The sequence below is a fragment of the Vicia villosa genome, unplaced genomic scaffold, assembly GCF_029867415.1.
Source record: "Vicia villosa cultivar HV-30 ecotype Madison, WI unplaced genomic scaffold, Vvil1.0 ctg.005065F_1_1, whole genome shotgun sequence".
NCBI classification, from domain to species: Eukaryota; Viridiplantae; Streptophyta; class Magnoliopsida; order Fabales; family Fabaceae; genus Vicia; species Vicia villosa.
In genome coordinates, this window is record NW_026706569.1 from 69632 (window position 1) to 87233 (window position 17602).

At 33.2% G+C, this 17602-nt stretch overlaps 3 protein-coding genes across 3 annotated transcripts; all 3 read left to right on the forward strand.

The window, feature by feature from the left end:
- The first annotated feature begins 2874 nt into the window (after nt 1-2874).
- LOC131642462 (protein FAR1-RELATED SEQUENCE 5-like) lies at nt 2875-4101 on the forward strand. Its single transcript, XM_058912703.1, has one exon. It carries the CDS (start codon nt 2875-2877, stop codon nt 4099-4101), a length of 1227 nt encoding a protein of 408 aa, XP_058768686.1.
- A 21-nt stretch (nt 4102-4122) lies between these two features.
- On the forward strand, nt 4123-5013 carry LOC131642463 (protein FAR1-RELATED SEQUENCE 5-like). The gene has a single exon (XM_058912704.1). The coding sequence runs from the start codon at nt 4123-4125 to the stop codon at nt 5011-5013; it is 891 nt and encodes a 296-aa protein (XP_058768687.1).
- A 6932-nt stretch (nt 5014-11945) lies between these two features.
- On the forward strand, nt 11946-12467 carry LOC131642464 (uncharacterized). Its single transcript, XM_058912706.1, has 3 exons — nt 11946-11962; nt 12046-12136; nt 12219-12467. The coding sequence occupies exons 1-3, from the start codon at nt 11946-11948 to the stop codon at nt 12465-12467; spliced, it is 357 nt and encodes a 118-aa protein (XP_058768689.1).
- The last annotated feature ends 5135 nt before the right edge of the window (nt 12468-17602 follow it).

Below are 17602 nucleotides of genomic sequence, written 5' to 3' on the forward strand. Positions count from 1 at the left end.
TTAATGTGTATTTTTTAAAAATAATTTCAATGCATTGATTTTGTTTTTCATGACAATTTATCTTCTCTATTTTTGTAGGTATAAAGTACTAAAAACTTGGAATTAGTTAAAAAAAGATTTGAGGAAATTCTAAACAATTAAAGATACTCAAATATTCCTAAAGATTCTCGAATATCCCTAAAACGGGTGAGCAAAATTTTTTGTTACAGGCTTAAATTTTTTTATTCCTTAAGAAATTGTTGTACATAAATTAACATGGTATGCATGTGATAAACCATTTTGAAATTTAATTTCAATTATTATATAGGTTAAGACAAATGTTTAAGTTATGTCAGAAAAATGGATAGAAAAAAAAATAGTTATGTTTCCAAGGAGAGAGACGTGATGTTTTGGTTTTCCTATAACCAGGTTCAAAGCATTTATTTTTAGTAAATCATGTAAATATTATAATATAGGTATTATCATTACCAGCTATGTGCTTTTGACTGACAAGAGCGACAACTATATTCTTATCACAATTTTACTCACTTTTCAAATCACAATCTCACTCACATAAGTACTCCTCACATAAGTATTCTTATCACAATTTTACTAACTTTTCAAATCATAATTTTTTTAATAATTTTTGTATGCAGGTCTGTAGTGGAGTGTCCTCATCTTCTAAGGGGTCAAATCCCTAACATTTAAAGTCTCTTTTGCATTAAGTTTTGCATTAAGAAGAAGTTGAAAAGAGGGAAAGAGATAAGAAAGAAGATGAAAAGAGATAAATAGATGAGAAATATAGAGAATTGTAGTATTGATCAAATATTTTTGTTTTATTTTCGATTTTAAATAATTTTTGCCCAATTCTCTTTTTAAAACTTTTTTCAATTTATTGTGATTTTATTATTCAAACATTATAAATCGAGAAAAAAAAATTTGTCATCTTATTATTAATAATAGTAATCATACTCCATGATATTTATTACTCTTTCACATTTCTATTAATATATATAGGAGAAAACTTTTACTTTTGATATTTTTAAAATGAGTCATTGAGAACAAGGGGTATTGGTGGAAACGAATAATAAGCGTGCGTCTCGATTCTATTTCCTCTCGACCAAGAGAAAAATTATAAGATGTGGTGGATCCCACACTATTTAAGTCTCTCTGCTCTATTTTTCTGCACACCAATTAAAGGAATTCTAACATTTCTCTTATATTTCTCTCTTTCCAACTTCACTCTTCACAATTTCAGTTAAAACACAACATACCATTAATAAAATTGTTTCTAATATATTGTAATCTTAAGTGCATCATGTTAAATAAGTATAAAAATACTATTTTTTATAGGGACTAAAAGTCATTTTGGGTAATTTTATAGGGACTAAAAACATATTTAACCCCTTTTATTTATTTGTGACATTTATGAGTTGGTTTATTGAGTCAAAGAGACTGAAAAGAGAAGTTACGAGGATTGAGTGTAGTTAAACAAGAAGTGGGATTTCACGTGAGACTATGAATTTTTTATTGGAAATAGACAAACATTATTTTTTATTATTATACTCATCAGTCTTTTTATATTCCATTCCTTTAATTTTTCTTTTTATTAATATTTTATAACATCTTTCTATTTCCATACAAATCAAATATTCTGTTTTTTCTAAACAAAATATTTTATATCTAATAAATTAGTTTATTATTGCCTTCTCCCAATATAGATCCCATCAAATTGATTTTTTTCAAAGACAAAATCGTGACTAATTTTAACTATTGAAACACTTGCATTACTCATTACTCATATAGACAAAAGTGATTCAACTTAATTAGGAGTATAATATGTTTGGATTTCTAAAGTAAAAGTGATTCAACTTAATGGCGCCGTCTAAGGTGAGCAACGTGGATAGGTCTCTCACCGTGAGAGACCATTTTTTCCTTTTTTTTTTCAAATGAACAAGAGCCGTTAGATTAGCTGTCCCTAATGGTCACTCACTGCACTAACACACACCATATCACCACCATCCCTTACACCTTTTGCAAATGTATAACACACCTTTCTTCACCGTCCTTCTTCCACTGTGTCCTTCTTCCATTGTCCTTCTTCATTTCTTTTTCTGCAGCCATTACTCTTCTTCGTTTTATTTTTCTGAAACCATTTTCTACTTCATTTTCTTTTGTGCTCCCTTCTGATTTCTTCTTTTTGCGCTCCCTTCTAATTTCTTCTTTTGCGCTCCCTTCTGATTTCTTCTTCATTTCTTCCATTTTCGATCCTCTTCCATTAATGATTTGTGTCTGAAGCAAGTTTTTGTGCTTAATAAAAGTAACAGATATTGAGTTAAAGATGGATGGTGGTGACGTTATTGGCCATGGAGTAATGCAAGTTAACTCTGTAAGTCAATTTTCAAACAATCTTATCTTGTGGTTGTAACCCTAATTGATGGTTGATTTACTATTTAGTTATTTATATTTTTTTAGGAAGCACACGATGGGATTTTTCATGAGAATGGTCGTGTTAACGATGACGGTGAACTGGATTTTGTTAGTGATGGATGCTTGGATAATGTTGAATATGAGAACAGAGTTGTTGATGAAGATTCTGAGTTTGAAGAAGTTGAATACTATGATGAAGATGCGGAAGAAGATAATGAATTTTACGGATGTGAATACGATGATGAAGATGGAGATGATGATGGCGAATTAGATGGTGATGATTATGATGACGAGATAGGTTCCGATTATGTTAGTGGACACGAATATTGGAATACAGATTCAAACGGCGGTGGAATTTCTGGGAAAGGATCGTAATGGGGATCGGACAGATTGAATGAATCGATATCTTCAGATCAAATTCCAGACGAATCATTTGTTGTTGACGAGTTTGACGACATTGCAAATATGGACATGTTTAACTTGCAATGTGATGATGTTTCGAAGCTGCAATTTGGAAGTCTGGAAATAGCTTACACATGGTACTGTTGGTTTGCAAAGATGAACGGTTTTGCAGTCCGTAAAGGTCAAGTTATTAAAAAAAAGAGTGGAGATGTTACTCAACAAACATTTCTTTGTAACCTTGCAGGATTTAGGCAAAACAAAGTAGATAATCGCAAACGTGGTCCGAGGCACGAAATCCGGTGTGGATGTGAAGCAAAATTTCGGGTTCATATTGATATAATTTCACACCGTTGGTATGTCACAGTTTTTACCTTTGAGCACAATCATGCAATGTTAAAGGAGAAGCACTGCAGGCTGTTGGCAGGTAATAGGAAGCTTAGTAAGTCAGATAAGATGCAAATTAAGAATTTTGGGAATGCCGGAATCAAAGTAACTCAAATGATTGGTTCATTCGCTAATGTTGCCGGGGGGTATGATAAGGTAGGATTTTTGAAGAAGGATGTACATAATCAAATTGCAAGACAAAGGAAAGAGATGTCTTCTGATGCTAAAGGTGCTGTCAGGTATCTTATTGATCTTCGTGTAATAGATCCATTGATGCTTGTTGCACACACGGTGGGTGCGGATGGAACGTTGCAAAACCTATTTTGGAGCGACGGTGAGAGTCAAAAGAATTATGAACTGTTTGGTGATGTGCTTGCTTTTGATGCTACATACAAGAAAAATAAATACAGGTGCCCATTTGTTGTTTTTTCTGGCGTTAATCACCATAACCAGACGATTATATTTGCTACTGCCATAGTTTCAAATGAGGTTGAAAGGACATATGTATGGTTGCTGGAGCAGTTTTTGGTTGCAATGAAAGGTAAGACACCTTTATCTGTAATAACGGACGGTGATGTTGCTATGAGAAATGCAATCATGAAAGTCTTTCCCAACAGTTACCACAGGTTATGTGCATGGCATCTCCTACGAAATGCAATTTCCAACATTAGCAATCCCAATTTCATCCCTGTTTTCAAAAAATTAATGCTTGGTGATCACGATGTTTGGAAATTTGAGAGTCTGTGGAATGAAATGTTAGATAGGTTTGGGTTAGAAGATAATAATTGGATCAATGAATTGTACCAGAAAAGGAAGATGTGGGCAACAGCTCATATTAGGGGAAATTTCTTTGCAGGAATAAGAACGACATCGCGGTGCGAAGCATTTCATAGTCATATGGGATAGTTTGTACACTCGAAGATGAATATGACTGATTTTGTTAAGCAGTTCCATAGGTGTGTGGCATATTTTCGATTTAGAGAGGTTCAAGCTGATTTTGAATCCCAATATGGACAGGCAGTGTTGCATACCAATCTTAGGGCGCTTGAGAGGTCAGCATCAAAGCACTGGACAAAAGAGATATTTGAAATGGTACGATCTGTTATGAAAAAGGTAACCTTAACATCTGTATTAGATATTCAAGATATGGGATCAGTTACCATTTATGCGGTGACAAAATACAGAGACGAAGGGCATGGATGGCGTGTTTCCCACTGTCCATCGAATAACGATTTCAGATGCTCGTGTCTTAGAATGGAATCCATTGGGATTCCTTGTGAGCACATTGTTGCTGTGATGGTTTATCTTAATATTGTAGAATTTCTTGAGAATCTTGTGTTGAATCGTTGGTCATTATATGCGAAGCAGTCTATTAGTGGAAGTTATGAAGATGGTTCCCACTATTGGGATTCACATTTGGTTGCTAGACACGCTACTTTGGTGAATCTTAGTAAGGAGGTCGCTGACTTGTCATATATGGATGTTGATGATTACAAAAAATATTTAGAATATCTGACTAATGAACTTTGTAGGCTTAAATCGAAGAACAACAATGAAGATGTTCCAGATAACATACATGTTAAAGAGGAGTTGGTGAATATACTTAACCCTTCATGTTCAAGAAGCAAGGGTTGTGGACCAGGTACTGTTGGTACATCAGAGAGACGCAGGCGGACACAGACGTGTGGGATATGCGGTGGAGCTGGTCACAACAGAAGATGCTGCCCTACTCTTGGAGCAGATGGAGAGCCTCCTGCAGATAGTTCTTTACAATCAGCATCTGTAAGGTTAAGTAATGACTATGGATTTTCAGTTTGAAATTCAGTGAAGTGATGAAGCAATGCCAAAATGATGTTATGCTGCTTGTTTGGCAAGGAAGGTGTCTGTTTCTGTTAAGAATGGGTTAAGAATGGGAATGTGGTGAAGTAAGAGGTGGTATTTGTAGTTTATTGTATTGGATAATATAATTGGCATTTATACTGATTTTGTAATTTTGGGTGTTGTGTTGCAAATGTGGGAGTTGTTTTGTAATAGGCATTTGGTATGCTTATTGTAACAGACATTGTGTCTTGTTAGTTTTAATATATCCAAGGCTGGAAGTTGATGTAACTGAAGAAGTGAATTGCTATAATTTTATCCTAAAGCACATTGAAATTCATCTATTGTTGTATTGTAATTTCCCTAATTCAACATAATATATTTCATAAATTAATCAACAATGTTCTAAATATTACTTAGATAGAGTAAATTCATATTGTATTATTTGTGATAAAAATACAATGCACAATTTTGATTATGAAACCAGCCAAATTAAATTAAAATAGAACAGCACCAAAATTTCTAAAGCAGTACAAATAAATAGGATTGCTTACCTGTACTATTTCAAAACTTTGGTACCTTTGGTGCAATATGAAAATGCAAAAATAAATAGCATAATTTTTCAATTCAATGGAACATAACAATTAAAGGTGCATCAACATAATTTAAATATTCTTCATGTTACATTTCTATTTTCCAATATCAGGTGCATCAACATAGTTTCAGTGGCAGCTACTATTATATCATCACTTTCCTCGAATCAAATGCTTTGGTGCAAGCACAGAAGCCTTAGGTGCAACCATTCAAACCGCTCCTTCAACAGCATTCGCTGCAGCCTACAGTTCAATCCACTGCCAATTACTTCACATAATGCGTTGTTGTTATTTGCCATCATCAATATATCCACACCCAAGGACACAACAACTAGCACATAACAATGTAAGCAACAGAAAGCAGCAAAGGGCGGTCCAAATTACACAAAACTGCATAAAGCAGCAAGCAAATTATCCTAAAAATATATTACAGACAATCATAGTAGTAGTTTCAATCAACAAAACATGGTCCACACAGCCATCCAAATATCCAAACAAATGGCCACCGCACATTCTCATTGTCTAAGTCGTGGTTGTCATAACTTTCCAGTATTCCTTCGACTTCCGAATGAGCTCGTTGTTGCAGTCGTTATGGTTTCCCATAAGCAAACGCATAGTTACGGCCATCCTTGTGACAATCTCATTCATCTGGAAGTGAAATGTGAAATAGTTAACAAAGATTATTTTTGGGGTTAAATGGTGATAATTTTTTGTAAACACAGCACATCAGAATTGCCATATAATCATACCACACCAAGAGTGTTGCTTGTGAAGTTGTTCTGCATATTCGTCCACTCTACCACCCATAGTGCAGAGCTGTCGCTGCCAATACAACACAACGGGTTCAGTTTGACCAATTGTATATGGAAAGTGATTGTCGATTGGAAGAAATTTGATACCTGGTTCCACAGTTTGGGATCCCCCTTGCCTCCACAATATCCCAGTATTCAAAGTCCGTCATCACGTGGAGTGAGAATGAACTTTCATACACCGTTTCCACCAGCTTATTTAGCGCAGCTCCCTGATAAATTAAGAAGATATAACTTATTATAGCTTCTTTTCTCAAACATGTGATTATAAAATTCACTTATACTCACGATGTTTCTGATGGTGGACCTTCTTTCTGCGACCACGACCCGGTCAGATGCGAGTCCAAATGATAGATCTTGCGATCATCTAATGAAATGACCATGAGGTACCAGTGTCCACGCTGGTCTTCTACTGGGACATAAATCTATAACGTATATCAAATTTTTGAACAAATCCGTTAATTGGCTTATGTAAAAAAGGAGGCAGTGCATATAACATCTAACGATTAGAGACAATTAAATGAAACATTCTACCAATCTCATGTGATCAAAACGAACAGCCCAGTCATCTTTGTAAAACATGTGTAATTCCTCGTGACCATTATTTTTAACAACATCTTCCTACAACCAACAGATAGTTTAATACATTAGCATGTGATTTTCACTTATTAGTAAAGACTCATGTAACATAAGCATCATGAATAATTTGGAGTTTATGGTAATTACCGCGAACGACGGAGGCAGGCACCACAAATTTTTGCATAAGTTTTGGTGTTGTGACCACATCACCTTCAACACCATCATCAGTATTATCTGTTCCAAGGTTGGAATTCATTTACACCAGTAACCAGTTAGCCACCAAACATAATACGTAAAATGATAGGTATGGTTATAGGTTAGAAATGTACCTCACTCAAAACCAACATTCCTGGACACATGCACTCAAAATCAGCTCTGGTGTAGTCTGTCCTACCAACCCTGAATATTGTATCACTGAAATACAACAACGGTTGTTAGTCATTGTTAAAGAGATTTCATAATAAGGTATTAAAATTCATGTCCACGTACGATGAGTCAAAGTCTTCTTGGAAGACATACGCACACACCCTGATTTCCGATTGATCCAGTTTCATATCAGGGGAGGTCTTAACCGCGCATCTGAAATGCTGCTTAATATAGGACTTGCTTAGAATATCATACACAATCGATATAAACATTGTTCTTTCATAAGTACTGCTTAATGAATTTTGATTACCTTCAGGACCATTAAACCAGTACTGTTTCTGAATGCCTTAGTCCTCCCAATAGCAACAGCTTTTTTAGCTCTACCGCCCGGAGATTGTCGTTTGACACCGAGTGATCTGGGAGTGGTTGCAGCTTTTCTCTGCAAGTTGCCAATAGCATTACCTGTAGCCTCGACCCCTCTCCTGGTGATGGTGTGAATGAGATCTTTCGACCCTTGGGAGTTGTTGATCTCGTCATCAGCTCCTTATTTATTGAAATAAATACTAGAACAATTAATTTGAATAACATGGTAAATCAAGTGTTTAAAGTTTAAACAACATTAATGTAAAACCATGCAAATATATGAGTGGAAGGCATGTCACCTTTGCATTAAACCTTCGGCTATAATCACTACTGAATGGCTTGTTGGTGTTGTCGGCAACTTCTTTCCCACCCCTGTTTGAATCGGCATCAATGTATGGAAGTTTCCCATAGCTTGTGTTTTGCCGTTTGCAAACAGTATCGGTACGTACGTAGTTGTTATGGGAGACTGTTCTTTTTTTAGCATTCATTCTTTCCCCGGAGTCGTAGTCAGATATGTTTATTGTACCAAAGTTCTTCAGCTTCTCCATCCCTCTGTCCATCATCTTTTCTTTGCCCCGATCATTTCCATCATCTTCTACATCAGGGGAATATCCAGAGCTAGCATGGACAACTTTGTCTTTGAACCTTGGGCTACGCATTTCCCCACCTACTTTTTTTAGTATCTCTTTTTGATTGAACACAAGTTTGGTCATCAAGTCTTTGTGAGAAATCTCCAGAATATCTATCCTGAAACTTAGTTTCTGCATCATACACAATGGTTGAACCATATCAGTAGTTATATAACACAAAAGTTCAACATAAAACGTTTCAACACAACTCTTATATCTCTTTTTTTATAAGCAATGGATTTTATTACTCAGCACCAGTAGTGCATTTCCACATTACAGAGTTGTATGAATATTACAACTCTTATATAGTTATATACTTATATTTTAAAAGCATGTTGGTTTCAAAAATGTTTACCTCCACGGCATCCAACACATCAGCTAACGTGACTTCTTTGGAGCTTACATCAGGTTTAAATGAGTCGTGATCTACATCTTGTCCAACCCTTGGAATGGTTGATGAACAAATCCTCTCGCCCATCTTTGAGGAGTTTTTGTCACCATCCCTACATAAACACCACAACCTTTATTACTTAGGTACATGAACATATAAAAATGTAACACATAAAGACATACTAATAAATATTATTAAGAAGGAAAACTTGAATTTCGTTGTCTTTTGAATGGCCAGGGATCAACACAAAGTCGTTGCATCTTGTTGGTTCCATTGATAATGGGTGCTCTCTTGCTTGTTTTTATTTTTTTTATAGAACTTGCTTGTTGTTGATGTTGCTAATATAAAGAAAATAAGGAGAAACGTAGAGTAATGATGTAGAGACTAATCTCGATACCTATTCCATCAAATCACTTAATTACCATTTAATGTGGAATTGACCCAAGCTATCACAATTGCATAAAGTAAATCGGTTGATATCTTAATATAATATTAAGACCTATTTGATATGCTACTTGCACATGAGATATTAATATTGTAATAACATACATACCATAAGGTTGAAACTAATGATATATTATATATATATATATATATATATAATGAGGTGCACACCACTTCATCCATAATCAAATATCCCATACACATATAGGGATCAAATGAAAGGTACTACAAACGACAAACGAGTTTCATAAAATGGAACTTATACACATGCTACGCCATGCAACTAAGCTAAAAACACAACAACGATTAAGACCGTAGTCACTACATTGAGACCTGAATCAATCTAAAAAATGGAACACCGTCCACATTGTTATTATATACATTCACTTAACATGTTCATTAGCTAAAACTTGGTTACTGAGGAGCCTGTTTTCTGCTTTCAAAATAGCAATCTCCATGTTCAGTTCAAAGTTTGCATCCCTCGCATTTTGAAGTTCTTCCGATAGTATTTGGACGTTATAGTAGTTGTAATCACGAATCCTTCTACCTGTTGCGCAAAGCAAACGACGCATTAACAGCACCGCAACATCTTCCTTCGCGTCATAGTCGGTCTTCGCAAAACGGCCAACTGAAACCATAGATTTGGAAAACAAAGGACTACACAAACAAGCGTGATACCTTAAAAATTGGAAACCATGTTCAACCTTGACTTCGTGTAGATTGTATACCGGTAGAAGGATTCTCATACGGTTGCAAACTACCTCTACCTGTTTTTGTATGCTATTTTGTAGAACGATATCCTCCGCGTCTGTCTCCTCGGCCAAGTTCGACAAAACCGTAGCTTATAATGCAAATAAAAAAGGTTCATAAAGGTTAATAAAGGTCATACATAATTACATATCATGGTTATCGTTTAATATTATAAGCAACGTATATATACTACATAACATAAGGTTGTGTTGTATCAACTTACACGACAGATCTTGAGAAGGCTGAACTTTGTCGTCTGCATACGAACACTCTTCAGAATCCCACGAGTTGATGTTGTGATGTTGTTCATAGACACGACCTACTTGTTTGCAATATTCCGTGTATTCCCTTTCAGCTTGCTCAAGGCTGTAATATTTGCCATGTGCGTTGTTACTCCATTTGTTAACTTGAGCAAAACATTCAGGCCACGACAAATATATACCTGGGTTACGACCTTCAAAAACTACGTATACTTTCTCCATTATCACCCAGGTCACAGTAGATCCCTTGTCTGTTTTGAGTGGATGAAGTTTACCAGCTTTCAAGTTTAAGTAGATGAAGTTGAGTAAATGAGAGCAATAACTGAGGTAGGGTGGTAGTAGTTGGCCATGGGTTAATTACTTGAGCGGTTGAGTATGGTAGTAATTGATATGATAGTTTAATATTGAGGAATGACATTATTACACCCAAATTTGACAATTAAACACTATTTTGATACGGTTTGCTTTTTTATTTTATTTAATAGTTATTATAGCATTATTTGAATAACATGAAACTATGAATAATAATATGAATAAAATTAAATCAATAAAGTTTTGTACTCTTTTGTATTAATGAATATGTCACAAAATAAGTATAGTTAGATTGAAAAATATATGTTAGTAATTAAGTAATACTAATTAATCATAATATAAGCATAAAATAAAATGAAGAGGATCTAAAAATAAAAGTCATTTTAGAGAGTTGACCCCCCTAAAACGGTCCTAAATTGGAAGACCCAATTGAGATTAATTTTGATATATATAAAATCAGTGACGGAGTCCGATATTTTGTGAGAGCAATATATTCATGTAGTGTAATAAAAGAGTGTTTATTTTCTAAGCTTAAATATACATCATACGTATATTAAATATATATCATACATATATTTTATTATGAGATTTAATTTTGAAAAATATTTAATAATTTTGTAATTTTTATTTGTATAATTTTCTCAATGTCATTATAAACAAAATTATTTATCTATCAATCTCTTTTTATATATAAATATAAATAATAATGATATGAATAGTTGTTTGTTTGCCATCTTTGATGATAATGTTGTAATGTTAAAATAAAAATACACAACATAATCTTATTTTTGAAAATTTAATTAAGAATTATTTTAAATTTAAGCACAAAACCAACTCGTCTCTATTTTAGTAGGACATATATGATTTTTATAATAAAAAACTTACTATCATTTATAATGAAACCTTAAATAATTATTCATATACCATGTGAATTCATATTTATAACAAAAATACTTTTTTGATTAGTTAATGCGTTATTCAATTTTAATTAAATATTTCTTTATCAATGGTTAAATAATTAGTGTATATATATATATATATATATATATATATATATATATATATATATATATATATATATATATATATATATATATATATATATATATATATATATATATATATATATAGCACTCATATATTTTTTAGAAAACATAGTGGGTGCAAATTAGTGACCCCATTCCAATGCACCTAGCTCCATCCCTGTATAAATTGAAAAAGACACCCGTGAATGAACAATTTTATTCCAATACTACATGTCGACCTCACTGCATTGAGTGTTTCACTATATTGAGTGTTGCAGTAGTTATATTATTCTTTTGAATGGTGCACTCAACTGCACCTGTTTGAAACTGTTCCCTAACCGTGCGTGTATAAATGTCAAGCCAGCTGAGTGTTTCATTTTATATCTGCGAAGGTTTGCTGAGGAAGGAGAAATGAATCACGGAAGCAGGTAATAAGTTATAAAAATAGTTTGGTTGTTTGTTATACAAATGTTTTTGAAATGCATCTGTTGTAATATGTTACATATTGCAGTTCAAATGAATCATCAGATGATGGTGGAGCTGATGGATACTACTGGGAGGAAACCATTACATCAGGCTACACTGCAAGCCGAAATGTTCTTGTAAGTATATACATGTTATTCAATATGCTGCTTCCATGTTTCATTAACACTAACTCAGGTGTTGTAATCATATATTCTGCAGCATATTCCAAGGAGAGTCTGTAGGTCCTGTAGCTTTTACTCTTCACAGATAGAATTGTGTGATTATGATACAGGACTTACACATGATTGCATCATCCAGAGTGAAACTCTTAACGGTGTAGACTATCTGTATATAGGGGAGGGGTGGTACCAATTTGCAAGGATGAAAATATTTAGGAGAGGTGATCGGTTAGGTTTTACCGTTTCGCTGGTTCCTAATAGGTTGTACGTGAAATTGTTGAATCGTTGAAGGTGACATGTTTCGCGGTGTAAAATCAAAAAGCTGGAAAACTTAATGTTTATGGGTCGCCGTATCTAAGTATGTAATAATGTGAACTGTAGTGTTATGTAGCAGTCACAATAGTCGTGTTATATGTAACGCAAATCCGCATTGTGTCGCGGCGGCTGCCAGTGCTGGGTGTTGGTTTTGTTGTCGTGATCCCAAATGTGTTTTATGTTCTTAAATATTAGTGATGAATGAGCAATATTTTGTTTTGTGTATTGGAGCATTGATTTTTACTTTGTTGAATAGCATATTGAATTGTTTTTACTTTGTTTTATTTAAACTATTTTTTATAAAAAGAATTTTAACACATAAATTTATAACTATAAAAATATAAATACTTTAGCTATTTTAAGTTTAATATTTAAGTTATAAGTTGGATTTAAAATTTTTATTATTATTATTATTTAACTTTAAATCTGAATCGTAAAAGATAGAGATATTTAACTTATATTTTAATATTTATAAATTTTTACATTTAAGTTATATTTTTAATTTTTTTATTCTTTATAAATTATTTGTATAAATTTATTTATATTTATTTTTATATATTCGGACATTATATTATCATTAATATTTTCTTTTATTATTATGATTACCTAAATATTACATCTTTATATATTATTTATATAATTATTATTAATAGTTGTGGATGAATATTATATTATTATTATTATGATTATTATATTTATTTTTAATGTAGGGTTAAATTAGTAAAAGCAAAAATTAGGGTTTCTAATAAACTCCCTATGTTAAGAGTAAATTTTCAAAATTAAAAAAATATTAAGAACTAAAATTTATACTAAAAAAACAAATAAATATTAAACGTTATACAATTATAATAATGACAAAATTAAAATAATAATTATTACATATAATTACTATGTATAACTCCTATAATAATTTGTAATTAAAATTGATAAAAGTTAGAATAAAAGTTTGTATGAATTATATTATTTTTACAAATTAAATCAATTTTATATAAAGAATTTTAACTATACTATGCTTTATATTTCCAACCTTTATGTTACTTTTGTAGAATACTTATTTTACTAAGCCCAAAATTCCAGTTTGCATGTGTTAACCCTTGCCACATACGTCCACTAAAATGAAAATGGTTAGAGCTCCATCCCATGCAAAATCAACACTACAAAGTTTAACCACTACATAATAGTAGACATGCAGTAATATTCATACAATCATAAAAGAGCAGCAACTCTAAAGTTCAAAATACACCATTAGACCATTACACATATAGTTCACACATGAAGTCTTCAACAACATTTATAATACTCCAACAAAATCTAACTGAAACTGATTAGACTATTAACCAAACTGAACCAACAACGTCACTTACGACCCACCAAGTATGAACCAAAACAACCACCTGCTGCACGGATACATTATCGACCCAGAATTATCATCTCTCCACACAGACCAATATCCTTGTGGCTGGAGGGTATCTGATGCAGAAAGACAAAACATCACCTACTCTCAGATCACGGTCTTTTGCAAAGCGGTACCAATCACGGCAAAGATACTTTTCCACCTCATCGTCCCGTCCCCCCATTTCACACTGGTAGGTTTCTCCCGTGTCGGTGTCAAAAAGTTCAATCGTATCCTGGGGGGCGGACAAACAGGTCCTTATCACATGTCTTGGAATTTGCTGCACATATTCAATTTAATGAAATCATTTACCATCAAATAACAGAACTAATCAATATCATTATAATTTGTCAATATGCAACTTACAAGCACATTATTCCTGATAGTCTTAGTCTTCCCCGGCTTCACCACTAGCTCCCAGGTGATCTCTTTACTTTCAAACTCAGTGTTTTCCTCCCTTTCTTCATCACTATATTCGCATTACATGCAACATAGTCAACTTAAAGTTAACACACTTTATAATAAAACAGCCACTTTGGTTAACATGATGTGATAATAATCGTGAGTCGTGACCTCAAAATACTATCAGTACACCGTAAGAATAGTGACTAATAAAACAACTTACCATGTCGTATCTGCTACAGCACGTTGAGTATCATCCTTAGCAGTTTTGCTTGTTTCAACATCATCTTTACTTCCTTCACCACCCGATCCCAGCACTTCCTCCTTACCCGGTTCCTTGTCTTCAACATCATCTTTACTTCCTTCACCACCCGATCCCAGCACTTCCTCCTTACCCGGTTCCTTGTCTTCAACATCATCTTTACTTCCTTCACCACCCGATCCCAGCACTTCCTCCTTACCCGGTTCCTTGTCTTCAACATCATCTTTACTTCCTTCACCACCCGATCCCAGCACTTCCTCCTTACCCGGTTCCTTGTCTTCGACTTCATCTTTACTTCCTTCACCACCCGATCCCAGCACTTCCTCCTTACCCGGTTCCTTGTCTTCAACTTCATCTTTACTTCCTTCTCCACCCGATCCCAGCACTTCCTCCTTACCCGGTTCCTTGTCTTCAACTTCATCTGTACTTTCCACATAACACATTCCCAGCATCTCCAAACAATATTCTTCATATGACAACGTTTTCCTGGTCTCTTTTGTTCGCATAAATCGGTCGGCCTCATAATGCAGATAACCGTTGTACAACCTTTCCCTAACGTCTTCGTCAAAGTGTAGCTTCTTCAGATTTTGAGATCTGCATAAAATAACACATGTAACAAACATTGTTTATACACCATGCATATTCCTGTTAATAACAATTGTGTTTATCTCTACCTCTTCCATTAACTAAAATCTTACAGCTTTCTTTATATATCATGATCAAGAAAAAGACAGTACTTACTTATCATGACACATGCAGATATCATGAACAATAAATCTGAATCGAAAACACGACCACTACATGCTGTACTCAGCAAAACTTTTGCATAAGTTGCAACATAGTCATAATCAGTCAATACTCAATGTATATATTGGAACAACAGAACCACCACATTTATATAATGCTAAATAGTATACCTTGCCGCCTCGGGTGACATTGATAAATGAGTAGGAAAAGGGATTTCCTTATCTGCTTCAAGTTCTTCATTACTTCCCGCCTCACCAGATTGCAGCACAATCCCACAAAATTCTTCATAAGATATGGTTTTTCTGATCTTATTTGTTCTTAGCTCCCGCTCTTCCTCGTGATCAACATAGTTGTCGTACATCTTTCGAAGTTCATGCTCTTCGAAATGTCGTCCATTGTGGGTTTCAGATCTGCATAAAACATAAACTTTCAAGACACATTAGATATACACGATGCATGCCGTCCATTGTGTTCGGCCTCTCTGTAAGTCTACCATAAATGGGTAACACAACGATTCTTTACGGTTCAGAAGCGGTTTCATGAGGGAACATGGTACAATATGAAATTAACACAAATGGAGTATTAAACATGGTACGCTTACCCAGAAAGTCTTTGTCTTTTATCTCCATTAGCCATTTTCAGCCGTGAGACCGCCGGTGATGGAGGCTGTGTTGATGGGGTGTGGTGTGGGGTTACTGTTGAAGAAGCAGCTCCTCTCACTAGGAAACTAAAGAGACGTTGTTATTCCTCTTTCAATCTTCCGTTTATTTTGGCTACTAAAAGTCTAAAAGCGTATAAATGAGTTAATCTCTACACGTGTTGACACTATTTTTTATTGTTTAAAATGTTTTATGGTGGCATATATTTTAAAATCCATTTAAATTTAAAGTTACAATTTGATTTGGAAATGTGTAATAAAATAAGAGAAAAAGGGTGATGCTCCCTGACAGTGTAAAATAATTTTACACTGTCAACCAATCACACCCCATGCATCTAATTATACCACACTTTTATTTTGAAAAAGTTTTAATGATATGGCAGATTGTTTGTTTTCTATTGGATGACAGTGTAAAACTAATTTACACTGTCAATGCATATCCATTAAACCCTAAAATCAAAAGAGTGTATTTAAGGAATATTGTGTTTGCTATGTTGTAAACAAGATTAAAAATATTGATAAATTTTTAAAAGTGAATGTGAAAACATTTATTATTATATAAAAAAATAAATACAATAATAATTATTCAACAAATATTTAAATGTAAAAGAGATCAAGTAAGAATAAAATTATTTACTACTTTATTTTTATATATAATATAAATATTGAATTTAAAATAAAAGAGATCAAGTCAAAGAATAAAATTGTTTTTAAAAATTAATTTATGAAATGATTATTTTATGTTTCATAAAAAATAATAAATAAATAGTAAATATATATCTTTATTATTATTTTTATTAATAATTTTATAAATATAAATAAGGTGTTGATTTAAATATTTATTAGGCTAATATTATTATCCAAAAATTATAATAAATAATAACAATTAAAATCAAATAAATATAAATATTTAATTGAGTTTCTTTTTTTAATAAGTAGCATTTCTACACATAACATGTAAAATTGAGGTAAAACGAGGCAATAACAAAAACTAAAAGAAAACACATTTTATTTAAAATTTGAGAATCATTTTGCATATTTGTTTCAGATTAGAGAGAAAAAATAATTGTGGCCACATATAGAAAAATATATTTAATTTTTTAAAAACAACCTGTTCTTATGGCGGATCTTCTGTTAATTGACAAATCAAATAAACCAGAGTAGCTTCCTCGTCAATTTGTTTATTTAGAAACCATAGTTTGTTGTTACCGAGCCAAGCTATTTCAGTTAAATATTTGTTGAAAACAGTTTATGTCACAATTGTATTTTCACAATTCTAAAATTCAACAAACGCATTGAGAATTATCGATGACAAACAATCATCAAAGATAAAGAAAGCATTCTTAAAACATTCGGAATTGCGATTCAACCATAGAGTCAATGTCATTGACTACCAAACAAACAAACTGCAGTTGATGTAAACATATATACTTCAAAACAAGTCTTGTATCAACTAAAAATACCTACCAAAAAACCAACATTGTAATTGTACCATATATAATACAAAAAACTAATAATGTTTGAGATTAAAGCTCCTTAAAAAACAGGCCACCACAACCAAACAAGACTAAGGATTTCTCAACGTAACGTAGAGACGTCTCGGTGGCGATGTTATTGTGAAGAACAAAATGTCTCCGGTTCCAAGAT